Source organism: Neopsephotus bourkii, unplaced genomic scaffold (assembly GCF_033783945.1).
Source record: "Neopsephotus bourkii isolate Nb327-2 ecotype Australia unplaced genomic scaffold, CSIRO-AGI_Nbou_v1 NB_1767, whole genome shotgun sequence".
NCBI classification, from domain to species: domain Eukaryota; kingdom Metazoa; phylum Chordata; class Aves; order Psittaciformes; family Psittacidae; genus Neopsephotus; species Neopsephotus bourkii.
The window spans coordinates 6,664,712-6,680,000 of NW_026902241.1; the positions used below are offsets into that span (position 1 = coordinate 6,664,712).

The window sequence follows — 15,289 nt, forward strand, 5'->3', positions numbered from 1 at the left end:
TTCCAGATATTTCTAAATTATTCTGTGTCAGGATAGATATATTCCGAAAAATTGCAGTGTTCTCTTAAAACAATATTTCAAATAAATGTTTGAGCAAATATAGCTGATCCCAGATTAATTCCATGTTACTTAAGTCTGGAGAATACAGAGACTTTGTTCATTTGGTGCTCAGCTATGCAACAAACCTTAGAATAAGGCAGGGTATTATATTCTACAGATTGATTTCATGTCTTCTTGTCTTGAAAACTGTTAGCAATTGAAAATCAGCATAAAAGGGAAGGATGGGGAAATGATTGCTTCCAATTTCAAGCAATGCAACTCCTATCTAAGAGCTTTGTTTTTCCCACTCATCTAGAATTTGAACACCATTAGTTTCTGAAACATGAAAAGAATCCAAATTGAAACAACTAAGCTTGAAATTATTTGATCCCGTAATACATAAGAAGCCTTAAAACAAAACCAGAACATTTTGTGAATAACAATATAAAATATCCTACTTTTTTTTCTTATGCTTACATTTCTACTATGACCACAGGGAAACAGTTAGCTAAAAGAATGCTGACTGAAAACAGTTCTTAATCTGTATTTTTTGGCTTTGCAAAGGGATCTCCTGTGTCAGAGAGATCCCTTTGCAAAAGGAATCAATAAACTTAGAGTATCTGCTTCTTTTTATATTTTGCTTAAACTCATTAATTATATTGTTTACTCCCTCCTTCTAAGTCTGCAAGCAGAGTTCATTCATAAACACAGCAGCAATTTCTTCCTAGGTTATTTTGGTTTTGGTTAGTGTGATTTCAAATAGTCAAGGTAAGTCAGGCACTTGCCTCCCCAATCTTTTTCAGTTGTACAGAAACTCCCTAGCAAAAATTTAAGCACATGTTGGGAAAGCATTTTGTCAACACTGATACATATTGAAAATTATTCAAAATTTGAAAAACATGTAAGAGATGCAGTTTGCTGTGAATAAAAACACAAGTAAGAATTGATGACTTGCAATGAAAGCTCCCTCCCAAATCTTCCAAATATCCACAATAGGGCAAATGAAACAGGGGCTTTGGGCTAAGTTTTACTGGGAGCTAGAAAGACAAGAAAGTCATAGATACACTGTACATTCAACCAGTGCAGACTATACAGGATGTAAAAATTGCTCATGGTTATGAAATTTGAAAATTTGCCTTAGAAAACAAAATGCAAATAAACTACACACCACAATGCCCAGAATATATAGATATTCTATATGTACTGTCTGGACACATACATACACCATTTTGAAAGTATGGCATCCTCTAAAGAGTTACCAACTGTAACTGTTATATGAAACAAACCAATCATGTCCTCAGTTGCAATTAAACACTCTTATACAATATTATGTCAATGTATTTTTCTGCGACACTTTGTAATAAGATATTTTCAGATAGTTTCCTTATTGTATAAGTAGGAAACACAGAGTTATTTATTTCTCTATGGAGTTTTTTGGCATTCATGAGATAGGGCAGGCAGGAAATACAGAATGGAGGTAAGTAGAATCAGCTATAAATCATGATAGTTCAAAAGTAACTTTCAATTCCAAAACTAACAAGAGTGTCTTTTTTGGCATTGGCAGGAAAAAGTGTTTGTTTTTCTCAGAATAGATTTTAAGTAATTCTAACTTTCGTATTTATGTTAATTTTCACCAATGCTTATGGGCATCTTAGCATATGTGATCATCATTAACATATACTTTCGCTTTCCCATTGTTTTCCTGCTTCAAAACTAATACCTGAAAATGAACTGAATGATCAAATATACATCTTACCACTGAACTAAAAAGACTTGTAGGCAAGAGGGAAAAGTATAGCACCTTGGTTCTTCCACAGAACATTCAATTTAAAACATAAACATTGCTTTAATTGCAGCATTTGACTTTTCTTACATGAAAGTGTAATAAATTGCAGAGAGGTAAAGCACACAATAAACAAAACATCAAAGCCCACAATTCTAAATGGAAGTTTAAAATACATACTTCAGCCTCCTCACAGTACTGTAATGAATCATAGAATCAGCTTAGTTGAAAAAGGCCTTTATGATCATCAAGTCCAACCATTATCCCAGGACTGTCAAGACCACCACTAAACCATATCAGTGAGGGCCTGAACACTTCAGGGGTGGTGATTCCACCACTTTCCTGGGAAGCCTGTTCCAATAACTGATTATCCCCTCTTGACTTGTATATGTCCAAGCGGAGCAGGAGGTCGCTAACCATTTCTTCCTGAATTATGGGGATTTCAGTATGAAGTCAGGACATCAAACAGTTCTTCAGCAACAAGACCTCACACACAGTTTCTGGAATGCACCTTTGGAAATGTCAGCATGCCAATGACATTTTTAAAACAATTGAACATAGGTACCACAAAGAGATTTCAAAGCAGGCAATGACAAAGCAAGCCTCGAAAGCAAACCTCACCTTTTTCTCATTTTAAGGGAAAGATTATTTCTCTCTCAAATCCTCTATTTTCTAAGCTCTGGTGCAATTGCTCTTGTATAAAGAGCACTAGAAACCCTGGTGCTGACTTATAGCCTCCAAAACAGTCCAACTCCAAAACTGCAGGTACAAGCCTTACTGTGAGCTAGTATATATCCTGCAGGGCTATTACTGTTCTCTGCTGCTGGAAAAGTTCAATTTTTAGCTTTAACCATAAATACACAATATATCACATTAAATTACCTTACAATGGAAGCACCATGTCTCCTAATGCAGTGAAACAACAGAACATATGAAAGTTTCCATGAATACGAACAAAGTGAACTTTCTCTCCAATTCTATATTTCATTTATTTACCAATAACATTTTTTTTCAATATTTTCTATAACCCACAGGGACCTTGCAAAGTCAATCCTTCTTTTTAAGAGAAAAATAACATTTCCAAGAGATTTGAATTATGTCAGGAGATAAGCAATTCACAGACTCCTTTATGACTGACACATACACACCCAGAGATGCAAGGAGATTAAATCCTGTGGCTACTTGAAGTATGAACCCACTCTGTGTCAATCTTCCTCTATTTGTTTCTAGAGACTGACACTGTGCAGGGCTCACCAGTCAGAAATGCATCAATCCTTCAGAGAAACAGAAGAGAGAACTTTCATTTGCATCCACCTAAATAGATGAGATCAGCAATGAATTCCATCAGAAATGAATACTTCTGGGGATGCTGCTTTTATTACCTTTGCAATGATAAAGGACAGCATTTACAGAATAGACCTTTGAAAAGCAAGCGCACAAATCATTTCAGGCATATGGGTAGTTAAGTGTTACTGCAGCCAGTTTCTCCACTCTTCTGAAATCAGAATTAAAACTCATAACTCTAATTTATAATAAGGCTAAGTGCCTACCTGGCTGAATAGTGCTTACATGGCTAACATTTCTGTTTGAAAATATATTTCACCACATCAACAATGGTTACCAGTTCAACCTCCCCAAATCTTGTTCCCTATAATGTATTTAGAATTGCATGCACATCTGCATTGAGAAATTCTTCAGCTGCCTTTCTGAATTACAGGATATATATACAATTTTAAGGATCTACCTTCATCCTAAATAGGAATACTGAGTATGCTGAGCAAGTTTAAGCGTAATACTTTGTTTCAATATATTGTTGCATTCACTACATAGCTCAAGTAAGGTAAATGAGCTGGAGTATTTCCTAAATTTGTCTCCCAGACAATAGACTTGCATGGATTACTGTTCTTCAGTTTGGATTTTTTTTCACTGCTTTAAAATGTACTGGAAATTTTCTGATCATTTTAATTAAAAGAAAATAAAACATAAAAAAATAAATCACTAATTTTGCAAGTGTGAAGTCTTTAATCTCACCTGATGATATATTTTAGGAATCACTTGGATCTGGTGACCCACTGAGTGTGTCTACCACTTCAGGTAGACTTCTTTAATGTAATCCACACCTCTTTTGAAGTCAATAACCTGTTCACTTCTGCTATTTTAGGTGTCAGGCCTTGAATGTAGTTCTTTATGTAGGAGCCTTACATTGCAAAGTATATTAAAACATGGAAAATTTCCCATTCCACTAGTTAGTGGAAAGTTTTTAGATGTGGGCTTACCAGTGGTTGCCATCAATTCATATGCTTTTGCAATCCAGTTCCCTGGGTTCCCTAGCTTTTTCAACCATCTCTAATATATCGTAACCTTCACTTTATGTCTTGGTTTCCTGCCTGACAGGAAAACCTCAGACGCTTCTCAAGCTCTGCCGTACAAAAAACTTTTCTTTGGTTGCTTATCTAATCTCCCTCACATTTAGTGAATGCCATATAATTAAGAATAACACTGTCCATCAAACCTTTCAGGTCTACCTGAACCCTTTTTATCTGAAATCCCCACAATCCTTCCAGCTTTCTGATACTCAGTCTTGAAATCTTTATGTCAGCATGGCATTTATTTCTACATGCATCCTTTCTTCCCCTTGTTATTCTGCTGCATTGTTGCACAACTTCCTCTCTTGCTGTGTTTGTCATAGCGACAGCACAAAAAATTATAAAATCATTTTGAGAAAGCTAATAGAAGTTTCCACTACTAATTGCTGCCCAAAAACAAATATTACATAAAACATTACATAAAAAATCCATATCCTAAAGCTCAGCATCTTAGTACATTCAGGAGAAATGCACTACTGCTTATTAATAAAGAAAAAGGGAACACAGTCACAAAGAATAAGGTTTCCAATGCTATATAACCAATTGGTCATTTTAATTTATTTATTGTCATTGAAACATTTTTGCTATAAAATTTTGACAGTAAAAACATTAAGATGTTTTAAAATTGGATTGATTCTTCCTTTCCTGAAGCTCAGACACTTTAAACTGCACGTGCTTAAGATGCAGTAATAAACACACTGATGTAAGATAAATGGTAAACAAAGACCCCAAATCACCCTCTAGGGTAACAAACAAATGTAAGGAAGGAATAAAGGTTATATGATCTTGGTTAAAGAGGGAAGTAGCTATTATTTCCTGCACTTAAATATACTTGCATACATTTGCCTGTTTTGTACTCTCAATATGGTGCATACTGTGAAAGACACAAATGAATAGATTGCTATGTTAAAGATGCTAACTTAGTACAGTAAAAATATTTTATAGGATAATTTGGGATGAGCTGTATAAGAAGCAAATCACAAAGTCAGAGCTCTGGTATATCCCAAATACCAAATATACAGCAATAAAACTTTTATATTTTTTCATCATGCTGTTTTATATCAAATAGTTAATACAGAAAAACTGTATTAAAAATGTTTTTGAAGTTTAAAGATGTTTCATTATTGGTATCTTTTTTATATTAATTCTACCATATAACTAGCAACTGTGGTGTCATGTAAAAGTGTTTTCATAAGAAGTACAACCTCATCAACCAAAAAATTACAAACATTTACATACTTCTTCAAAATAGCATGAAATATAGTGATAATCTTTAATGCATTATCACACATATATAGATAAACTGATACGAAGATACGCATTAACTCCACTTTCTCACAAAAGGACCTAGATGTTTTCCTGCTGGGAAAACAGCTCTCTAAAACAATTCCCCTGAGGTTTCCCACAAGGCCTTCAGGCCTACCTACAGATTATCTTGTAGCTCTACAGTCTCCTGCAGATCTATCAGCTTCATGGTGAGATAAAGAAGATCAGAAAACAAGGAAGTCAACAGCTAGTACAGAAGCACATCATCCAACGGGGGACAGAAACCATAGGTAGAAGAAAATGCCAACAGGTAGAGCAGATCTGCAAGACAAATTAATTTTTTCCATTTTCTCCCTCGTCTTTATTTCATAGACTTGGAGAGAGAAAGATTAGAAAGAAGAATTACTATCCTATGCTGGTTTAACACTTCAATGGGCAACAGATGTTGGATGAAAATAGTATTTTGAAGAACTGGAATTGATTGGAAGATGCAGAAATGGAAGCAGGAAAAGTTACTTGATCTATGAGAAACTAATAACAAGAAAAGCAGTACAAGTGAGGAAAACCATAACTCATTCAGGAACAGCACTGGAAACTGAAATCAGCAGGAGTCACATCCATACTTCTATGAATGGAAGGTACAGCATGTGTGTGTAAGAGATAAAGAGAGAAAGATGAGGGGGAGAATGGGTGAGAGACAAAATGAGAGGAAGAGAGAATGAGAGGGAGAATGCTGGCTCGTGGAAAGTAAATGGCATCACTCACTAAATCAACAGAGCCAGTGTTTTACCTGATAAAATGAAGTAACAACCTGCTATGTATTATGAGGAAAGTGAAAATTATTTCATTTGTGGAACAGATACTTTTTCCTGCTTTATTTAGTTTAAATGAGGAAGAGAAAATTGTATTGCTTTTTTCTGCTCATTGCTGAGTTTTTTTATTTTTTTAAACACTTCACATTTATTTCTTCACTAGACTTTTAGAATTCATAAGAAAGCTTCTAGGAATTGTAAATTCATTGAGGGTTGCTCCAATGAAAAGATATATAAGGAAATATATGCCTAGTTTTGCTTCGATAACTCCTAAAATAATTGTATTCTTTCTCTTTAAGCCTGTGTTGGTGCTATTGCTTTAGGATGGCCAATGTTATTTCCCTTCATTGGGCTTTTGCTGCCAAAATGCAAAAACTCTGTCCTTTTGATTTCTTCTTCCCTCCCTACCCCCTCCATCAAAACCACTCATAACAGGAATAATAATTATATGTCTCCTAGTCCATGAAGGTTCATCTATGATGAAAACTGTAGCCAGCTACGAAGCATTTATATTTTCCTCCCACATTTTCAATTAAAATGAGTGAGAAAGCTTGAAAAGCAAAAATAAAACAAGAAGGAAACCCAGAATGGGCTTAAAGAAGCCAACGGGATGTAAGAAAGCCACCAAGATGCTGGGTTACATCAAGGGCATCACCAGAAGAGATAAAGATGCCATTATTCCACTCTACTCAGTTCTCATCGAGCCACACCTGGAACACTGTGGGGAAGCCTGTCGTATAAGGAAAGGCTGAGAAAACTCTCTTTGTTCAACCTAGAGAAAAGAAGGCTTGGTGAAGATTTTATCACCATGTTCCAGTATTTAAAGGGTGACTACAAAGATTAACTCCCTTTTTACAAGGAGTCCCATGGAAAAGAAAAGGGGTAATTGGCACAAGTTACTCCTGGGAAGATTCCAACTGGACACAAGAGGAAAAGTTTTCAAAATGAGAATAATCATCCATTGGAATAATTTTCCCAGGGAGGTAGTGGATTCTCCAGTGTTGGACATCTTTAAGATTCAACTGGACAGGGTGCTGGGACCTAGGTCATACTTTGCTAAGAAAGGTTGGATCAGATCACCCCTGAGGTCCCTTCCAACCTGGTATTCTATGATTCTATAATTCTGTCACTATGATAGCTGTGAGACCTTGATAATCACAAATATTTATAGTATTACAGATGATATCTCAGATGAGCAGAGCTGTAAAAATCTAAGTTAGTAAAAGTAAAATTAAAGCAAAGAAATTAAAATGTCAATTCCACTTTTATATTGAAGAGGCATATTTGGTATGCTGCCTGCTATTTTAAATATATTTCCAACACTGAAGTTTCCATTCTTCTTTTATAATTTTATTTTCCAGGCACAAAATTATCAATGTTAAAAAATAATTCGCAAATACTCTGTCCCAATTTCTCATTTCTTAACCCAGTATTATCAGTATGTAAAGTGTTAAATAAATCCTACTTTTGCTTGGTTTTTAACAGAATAGAAATGTTTGTAACTGCTCTATACAGTGATGAATTAGAAAATACATAGTCTCTATTGATCCTTATGAATGTAGTCTACCAGAACAGTTAATAGCATGTTTTTGTTTTGAGGAAAAGGGAGGAAGAAGAAAGAAAATACCCCTTTACCCTTGAACTTCTGTTAATTCAACTATAGTTTTCGGTAATGCTGTGCAATATGCTAAGAACTTTTACATCAGAGCCATTTAGAAATGTGATGAATGAAAGATGTGGGCTGACCTTTATTTTACTGTCATTATTAACAAACTCAGAAGTTATTACTCACTGCCACAACTCCAACAACTACAGTTTTTTTAAGTTTTATCTTACACACACATTATCCCTCTGTTTACCTAAAGTGGGCTCCGAATCAAAACAATGTACAGGACTGTAAACGTGTGAACTGGATTATACACATGATGAGGAAGAAAAGTTCAAAAAGTGCCTGTCAGACACAAGTATTCAGGTAGAAAACAAAAGCACATCTAATATTAGTGCCATTTTCAGGTAAGTTCATTCTGAAACACTATATATATCTTGAGAACTACAGTGGTTTGCTGGAGGAGTTTCTCATTAACATACTGTATTTTGTGCAAATAGTATTGCAGTTTCTCTATCAGTCCGATGCAAAGCAACTGCTCTTTCAGAAATGGATTTTGTAAAATTCACTTAATGGCCTCAATGCAGTGAGTTTTAACTGCCTAAGAGAAATGAAGCTAAAAAACCATAAAATTCATCTGCTGCCTGAACATGTTTTCACATATAAGAAAGTAATAACAATCATAGATGGAATGGAAATTAACTCTATAACAGACTCCCAACTTACTGAAATTGTCAGCAAAGTGGAAAACAAAAGAAACTCTCATTTAGAAACTTGGAATTGATTCTAGAAGGGCAACACCAGTCAGTCAGAAATATGAGTCCGTAAGACACCTGTAAGAATACAGGCACCAACAATTCCAGGGAACCATGCACCAGATTTAGCAGACAACACAGAATTCACCTAGGTACCAAACCCTTCTAGAAATTAAATACAAATCTGTAGAAAGTGCACACTGCAAAGAGTTTGCAAAGAAAACCCTATCACACATCCTCCTCAACCATCAGCAGACCAACTAACACACATAAGAAATATGTCCGCATTCATTATGGACATATAATACCAAAAGGCCCAATGCAAATCTTGGAAAAACATTCAACACCTAGAGTCTCTGTTGTCACATACAGTGAGCCTGCAGCTATCAAAAGACAGGAACGCTTTTAACCAAGACCATATTACCCGGCAACACATATGACATCTCTAGATTTCCTTTATTACTATAACATATCTAAATATTCTTCAGCTAGCTTTTTCTGTTTCGAAGTACAATATACATCTCTTCCAACTTTGCAAATAAGAAAAGATTCACAGGTCAATCAAATATTGATCCAAAATACTGATTTAAACACACACACAAAATAATTATTTTCTCTTTGAATTTCAGATATGATGATTGATTCTGTGAGCAAATCTCTCCAAACAGCATTTACATAGGCAAATGTTGGCTCAACTGTATTCCATAACTTATAAAACTGCCAAATATCAAAGACATTCTGTGAGTGATCTGGTATCCTACATATGAAGCTGTAGGTCGTAACAAAAAGCATTACTTGTCGTGTATGTCAAAAGACCCATTCTAATCTTAGTGTTCATGGGTTTATAACTAAAGTCAAGCACATAGAGGGGTGGGTTTTTTTTGTTGGTTAAGGACGTATTTTGCACTGCGTCACCTGGTTTCTCCTTTGTACCCTCAGTAAACTGAAACAGGGAAATACAAGAACTTCTGGAAGCTCTATTATAATGAACTATACTTAGAGTAAGAAAGGTGCCACACAGGTATACAAGGTCTTTCTTCAATAAAATGCAATGTTCTATTGTTCAAATACCTGCTCCTGCTAAAAAAATTGCTCACTGAGAACAATGGTTTTAATGATACCCTATTTTCATAATATTTATAATGTGAGCGATATAAACTGAGACCTGATGTCACAAAGTACCCTCTCTGCCCTTGAGCTTTTCACACAACAGTAGTGGAAAGTGCTTTCAGTAGAACCATGCACCCTCTGGACCGGCCTCTGACATTTACTATTCAGAAACCCTTCCAAAGCGAAATATACTCTTTCCAAATCACTTTCAAAATGCAGGCCACTAACATTACTCACTATGCGATTTCTCCCCCACCACTGTTCTTTTCCCTTCTCTGCAGAGATTATAATCTATGTTGCCACTTCAGTTATGCCATTCTTTTTCACTCGTTTTCAGTTACGCCCATCAGCTCACATGCCAGTGTTTAATAACCATTCTAGTCATGTTTGTTTGTTTTTTCCATTAATGTGTGTATAAATAATTACAGGAAAGCACATGTATGGATGGATGCAGCCAAAGCCAAATTCAGGAAAAGCCTATGCTCCAAGCCTCGAGCCTATGTTCCAGTCAAATGTAAGCTAACTCTGATTCAGAAGCTGTCCCAGTGGAGACTGAGGACGCCAGAAACACCATCAAAAAGAAATGGTAATGGATTGGGAAACAGAAGACATAATTCTATCCTTCCTACTTTGCTGCTGACTGTGAATAAGGCAGGCTACTGATTTCCATCACATCTGTCTGCCTTATTCATTTAGATCGTAAGCTCTGCAAGGCAGGGAATATCTCGTGCAAACTGCTTGCAAAGTACCTTCCTCACACAAAGGAATTTTGAATTCTCCAAGAAAGTGGAACCCTGAATTAATTTAATAGTGCTTCTATTAACAGTAGCAAACTTCAAATTGTGCACATTGAGCAAAATCATCAATCAATATATTTTGCTTCCAGAAGGCTTGTTACTAATTTTGCTATTCTTGGAGGCAAGGACAATATTATTATAAGCAGTCACCTCCTGTTGCAACACAACAGTGTTCCTGATACGCAACTACCACCTGTTCATTCCTTTGGTGACCGTTACGGCTCTGTTTTTTTGCCCTTATGACTGGCACAAGAAGATCTTACCACTGTTCTCATATCCTCTTGAGAGCTTCCTGAAAGAATTCCTATTTTGGGCATATATTAATTAATTACTTCTATTCATGCCAAAGTGAACTGTAATCAGCAGGGAGCTTCATCATTTTTCAGAATATTTAGCACCCTTACAGTGACACCATTTGCTGTGCTTTTAGGAAGCGGCTTATTGCTCTAATTCCTTCTTATGAGATCCAAATTTGCAGGCCTCATTCTTCATCCAGTCATTACCAATCTTTCCTTACCATGGCTCTAATTTCACTACTTGCCCCTTAGTCACTAGCTAAGACACTGATTTCCCCTGTGCAGAGCTGAATCAGTGTCTAGTCTTCCTCTCATTTTTCAAGGACAAAACACTTATCTGAGGTACCAAATTAAATGTCTCCTCACTTCTTCCTACAGTTTTTCTACTGTTGTTGTTGGTACCAAATTACCTATTTAAGACCTCAACTTTCTTTTTTATAATAAATTCCCTTTTATGTTTTCCCATTCTAGCTTCTTTTTCTGTTTGTTTTTACAGGTTTCAGCTACCGTGAGAGATTTTTCCTTTTCTCCAAAAAGAAAAACAAACGAAGCTTTAACATTCTCAGTTATGTTTTGCATCAGCTGCCTAAGATCCTAAAGTAGCTGTCAGTCCAAATCTACTTGTTCTGTGAGCTGTGAAACCAATAACGTTTGCTATCCTGGAGTATTTCCTATAACCCTGCCCCATAATCCTGCAATTATCCTGCAAGCTTTTCCCATGTCCTCTATAATCTCATTATCTGTAATACTCCTTTAGTTCTCCTTCCTGACCTCTACATTCTCCAACAGTATCTCAGGCAAATAAGTTCAAAAGTAATTTATGAAAAATGGAAGGATAAAATGGACTTACTAGAAATTCTACATTACCATAAAATGAAATAACTTAAAAGTGTCAACTCAGTACAAATCTATGTTTTGTTTTGTTTTATTCTGCATGCAAATCCCTAGGCCTAGAAAACAAGAGCTAGTTAATTTGTTCATATGTGATGTTCACTCCAAAATTACAGATGCAACATAAATGACAGCAGTTAGTGTTTCAGTGCACTCCAGTTTTACTAGCATTCTGTTTCTTATGCAAAAAGCCCCAAAAAGCCTACCATAGGAACTCAAACACCTCAAGCCCTCAACTGTTCTTTTTGTGTAGACAGATTTCCACAATAAAGAACTACACATACACAAATATATAACAGAAAAAACTGCAAACACAGAAGCAGAGTAAAGAACACTTCATTAAACATCAAGAATAAAAATAGTTGATATCCCACTGATTATATTAATGCTTGCAATATTGGAGACAATTAAATAAAGGTGTTTGGATTATACTATCTGAAACAGCTTCTGAACTTCCTAGCTCCTTTAGAAGCCAAAAGTCAAAGCAACGAGTCTAGGTTCAGTTTCCTAAGTAATAAAAATTCTTGGCTACACATGGTAATTCTGACATTCAAATAAAATTAATTAAATCATCAGCAGACTTGTACACTTGAAAAGCAATTTTTAATTTACCCTGACAACAGACTGTATATTGTAGCTGACAACAAACTTAGCTGCAAGTGTAAAAGTAGGCTCAAAATCTGTTTCATGCTGACAAAATGGCAGTAACAGCAATACCTACAGCTTCCAGGAAATGTTACATGGTTCAGAAGCTTCTGACAGAACAACACAGACATCAAATTTAACAAGTAACAATTTCTAGAATTCACATTATTTTTTTCTTGCATTTTCATATATATGTTTTCATATATATAAGTACTTGAAGGCACAGTGCTGTTTATGCCATGAATATGTGCATCAATATTATCCACAGGTGATGTATTAGAGACTGAGAACAATTTACATTTCCATATCTTCCTTTGTGTGTTGGAACTCCCTAAAACCCTTTGCAAAGCAATAAATATCATACTCAAGGAGAAACAGTGATAGGTCATCAATACAGTAGTGTGACCTTCTGTACCCAGGCTTAGCAGCCATTCTAAGTACAGCAGTACTTCTGAAATATGAGTGCCAATTAATAGTTCTGCCTCTGAGGGATCATTCATATAATCACCTGCACTACTACAGGCTGCATCTGCATTTTTTTGATACCACTGCAGAAGGACAACAATTTCATTAAATCTGTACTTTTCGAGAGGCCAGTAGGTTTCCCAAAGTTCCCCAAATGTCTTAAATGTGTGTGACCTTATGCTAAGCTCTGGCTATCTGAGTAAACTCCCAAACCAACATACAGGATAAACAAACATATTTACAAAGTAACTGCTGCAGCACTGGCAATAGTAACAAAGGTAACAAGGAAGAGAAAGCTAAACCTACCTTTCCATGCTTACTAATGCTTACTAATGCTTACTACAGCTGAACACCCTGCTGAATTTATGGAAGAGAACAATTAGCTGACCTTCAGGAGCTGAACTTCAGACACCTACTTATAGCTGCTCTTCCATGCTCTCTGCTCCTCTCTTAGCTTCATAGAGTTTTTGAGTTCAGTAGTTCTGTGGGTTTTCTGATCTGGAACCATCCCTCCAGCAGCACACTCACCTGCACAGGCGCAGCCGCACATGGAGCAGCGGCAGCCCTGTAGCTATCCTCCAGGGGTCACAATTGGGTTACAAATACTATAAAATGTGATGACTGTGCAGCTTAATTTAGAGCAATTTATTCACATCCTTCTTCATTAAGATTCAAATGGAATAGGATAGAAATTGAACAGATACAGAAATTGTGCATGGCTTGTTTCTGTAGTCAGTAAACATTTATTCACTAGGCACAGCTCTCTCTCATGTTCTCTCTCTCGTATTCTCTCTCTTCCCCTATCCTTCCTGCTTGCTGTTTTAATGCATAATTAAGAAGGTCAGAATTAATGAAGCAGTGTGGAGTAAAGTTCAAGGAATCCCCAGGCACTATTTATTCTATTAGATCTCAGGCACGAATGCCAGATTGGCAGCATTAGAGGTAGAGGCAGTGTAGCTGGCAGCAGTCCAGAAGCAAAGCTACCAAGGGAGACTTACCTGCAGTGTCAAGTCATTGCTGAGCTCCCTCCCTGCAAAAATCACCCGCAGCTGGTCAGCTGGAACTCCCTGTCGCTGGGCAACCACCTCCTTCAGCTGGAGGATGCTGGCATCCGAACCAACATCCACAGGGAAACCATGGCTAGAGTTGAACCTGACGAACACTGAAAAAGAGTAAAACACCTTTTAAAGCAAACATTTCTCATGACAAGTTTGTACTAGTGACTACAAGAGGCTTACTCTTCTATTTCAGGGAGCATGTACTAATTTCAGAGAAAAGCTATTAATACTCCAGTATACCATTCTGAAACCCATCACAGAACAGTTAGTTATCAATAAATAAAAAACACATGTTTTCTAACCCCTTGGCAGTGTTAGAAATTACAGAGAACAGTCAGAATCAAACAAGACACAGCTGGCAGCTCTCTAACTAGTTGCTAACTGGTAAAATGCATTTCAGTCCAGTCCTAACCTCAGTGGGCATGGCCCACACACGATTTCTGTGCCCCCTCACGCTCTTGCGCACTGCATATAACAAACTATTGCAGGAAACTGAGGTAAGCTTTAGAGCCAAATATATATTAGATAATACAAGGGAAAAACAATTCCTTGTTACACAGTAAAGCAGTCATATAAACTGGCTTCCCACAGATATAATTCTACAGAAGATAATGATGGAGAGAAAATCACATGCTAGCAGAAATGTTTGGGAGTGTTGTATTACAGCATGGCCTTTTCAGAGTTCACTAAAATATCTGCAGTACATAACTCCTGCTGGCATCCACCTTCAGTGCAGAAAATCACTACAGCACCAGTCATTTCATTTTTAGAGCTGCAGCAACTGGTTTATGCAGCCAGTGAAGTCTGGCAAACAAACATACAAGCTTCCTGCCATTCAGCTGGCAGAGGTGTTTTTCATAAGGAGTCTGAAAGCGCTCATTGAGCCTATGGTCAGGGGAATTACTACAAGAACTGTGAAAGGGGAAAAAAACCATTACATCCATATCAGTCACAGAGACTGTATGAACAGCAGACGTGTCCCCCGAGGACTGCTTCAACCAATAGCTCCACAGGCAGGAAGCAAAGGAATTAGCAAAACCCAGTATAAAACAAAAAATCATTTATATCAATTAGACAGTGGGTACCTGTCACCTAAACAACTTGGGTATTGATTGTAACAACCAGTCTTAAAGATTTATTTCCTGTTCCCACTGCAATCCTTTAGCTGAAGATGTTATTCCTTTGCATTTTTGATGACTGACAGAAGCATAAACTCAAAAGTATGTATATTCTTTCAAGATACAACTCTTTTTAAAACTGAAAACTGTACTTCTTGTGAGTTTTCAAACACACTGTCTACTCAACCACTCCAAAGTTAGGTATTTTAAGACCATTTCAGTACGGCTGAGAATGCTGCCATTGTCTTGCTGAGCAGTGAAGGTTGTAAATATTTGCAATTT

The 15,289-nt window shown here is 36.5% G+C and overlaps 1 protein-coding gene across 3 annotated transcripts in view; it reads right to left on the reverse strand.

Moving 5' to 3' along the window:
- The window catches only part of PRKN (parkin RBR E3 ubiquitin protein ligase), a 722,549-nt gene that overhangs the window by 567,626 nt on the left and 139,634 nt on the right, over positions 1-15,289 (reverse strand). For all 3 annotated transcript variants that reach the window (XM_061378740.1, XM_061378739.1, XM_061378741.1), the window contains exon 2: positions 13,830-13,993. In XM_061378740.1, the coding sequence (XP_061234724.1) occupies positions 13,830-13,993 (164 nt within the window). The remainder of the gene's footprint in view (positions 1-13,829; positions 13,994-15,289) is intronic.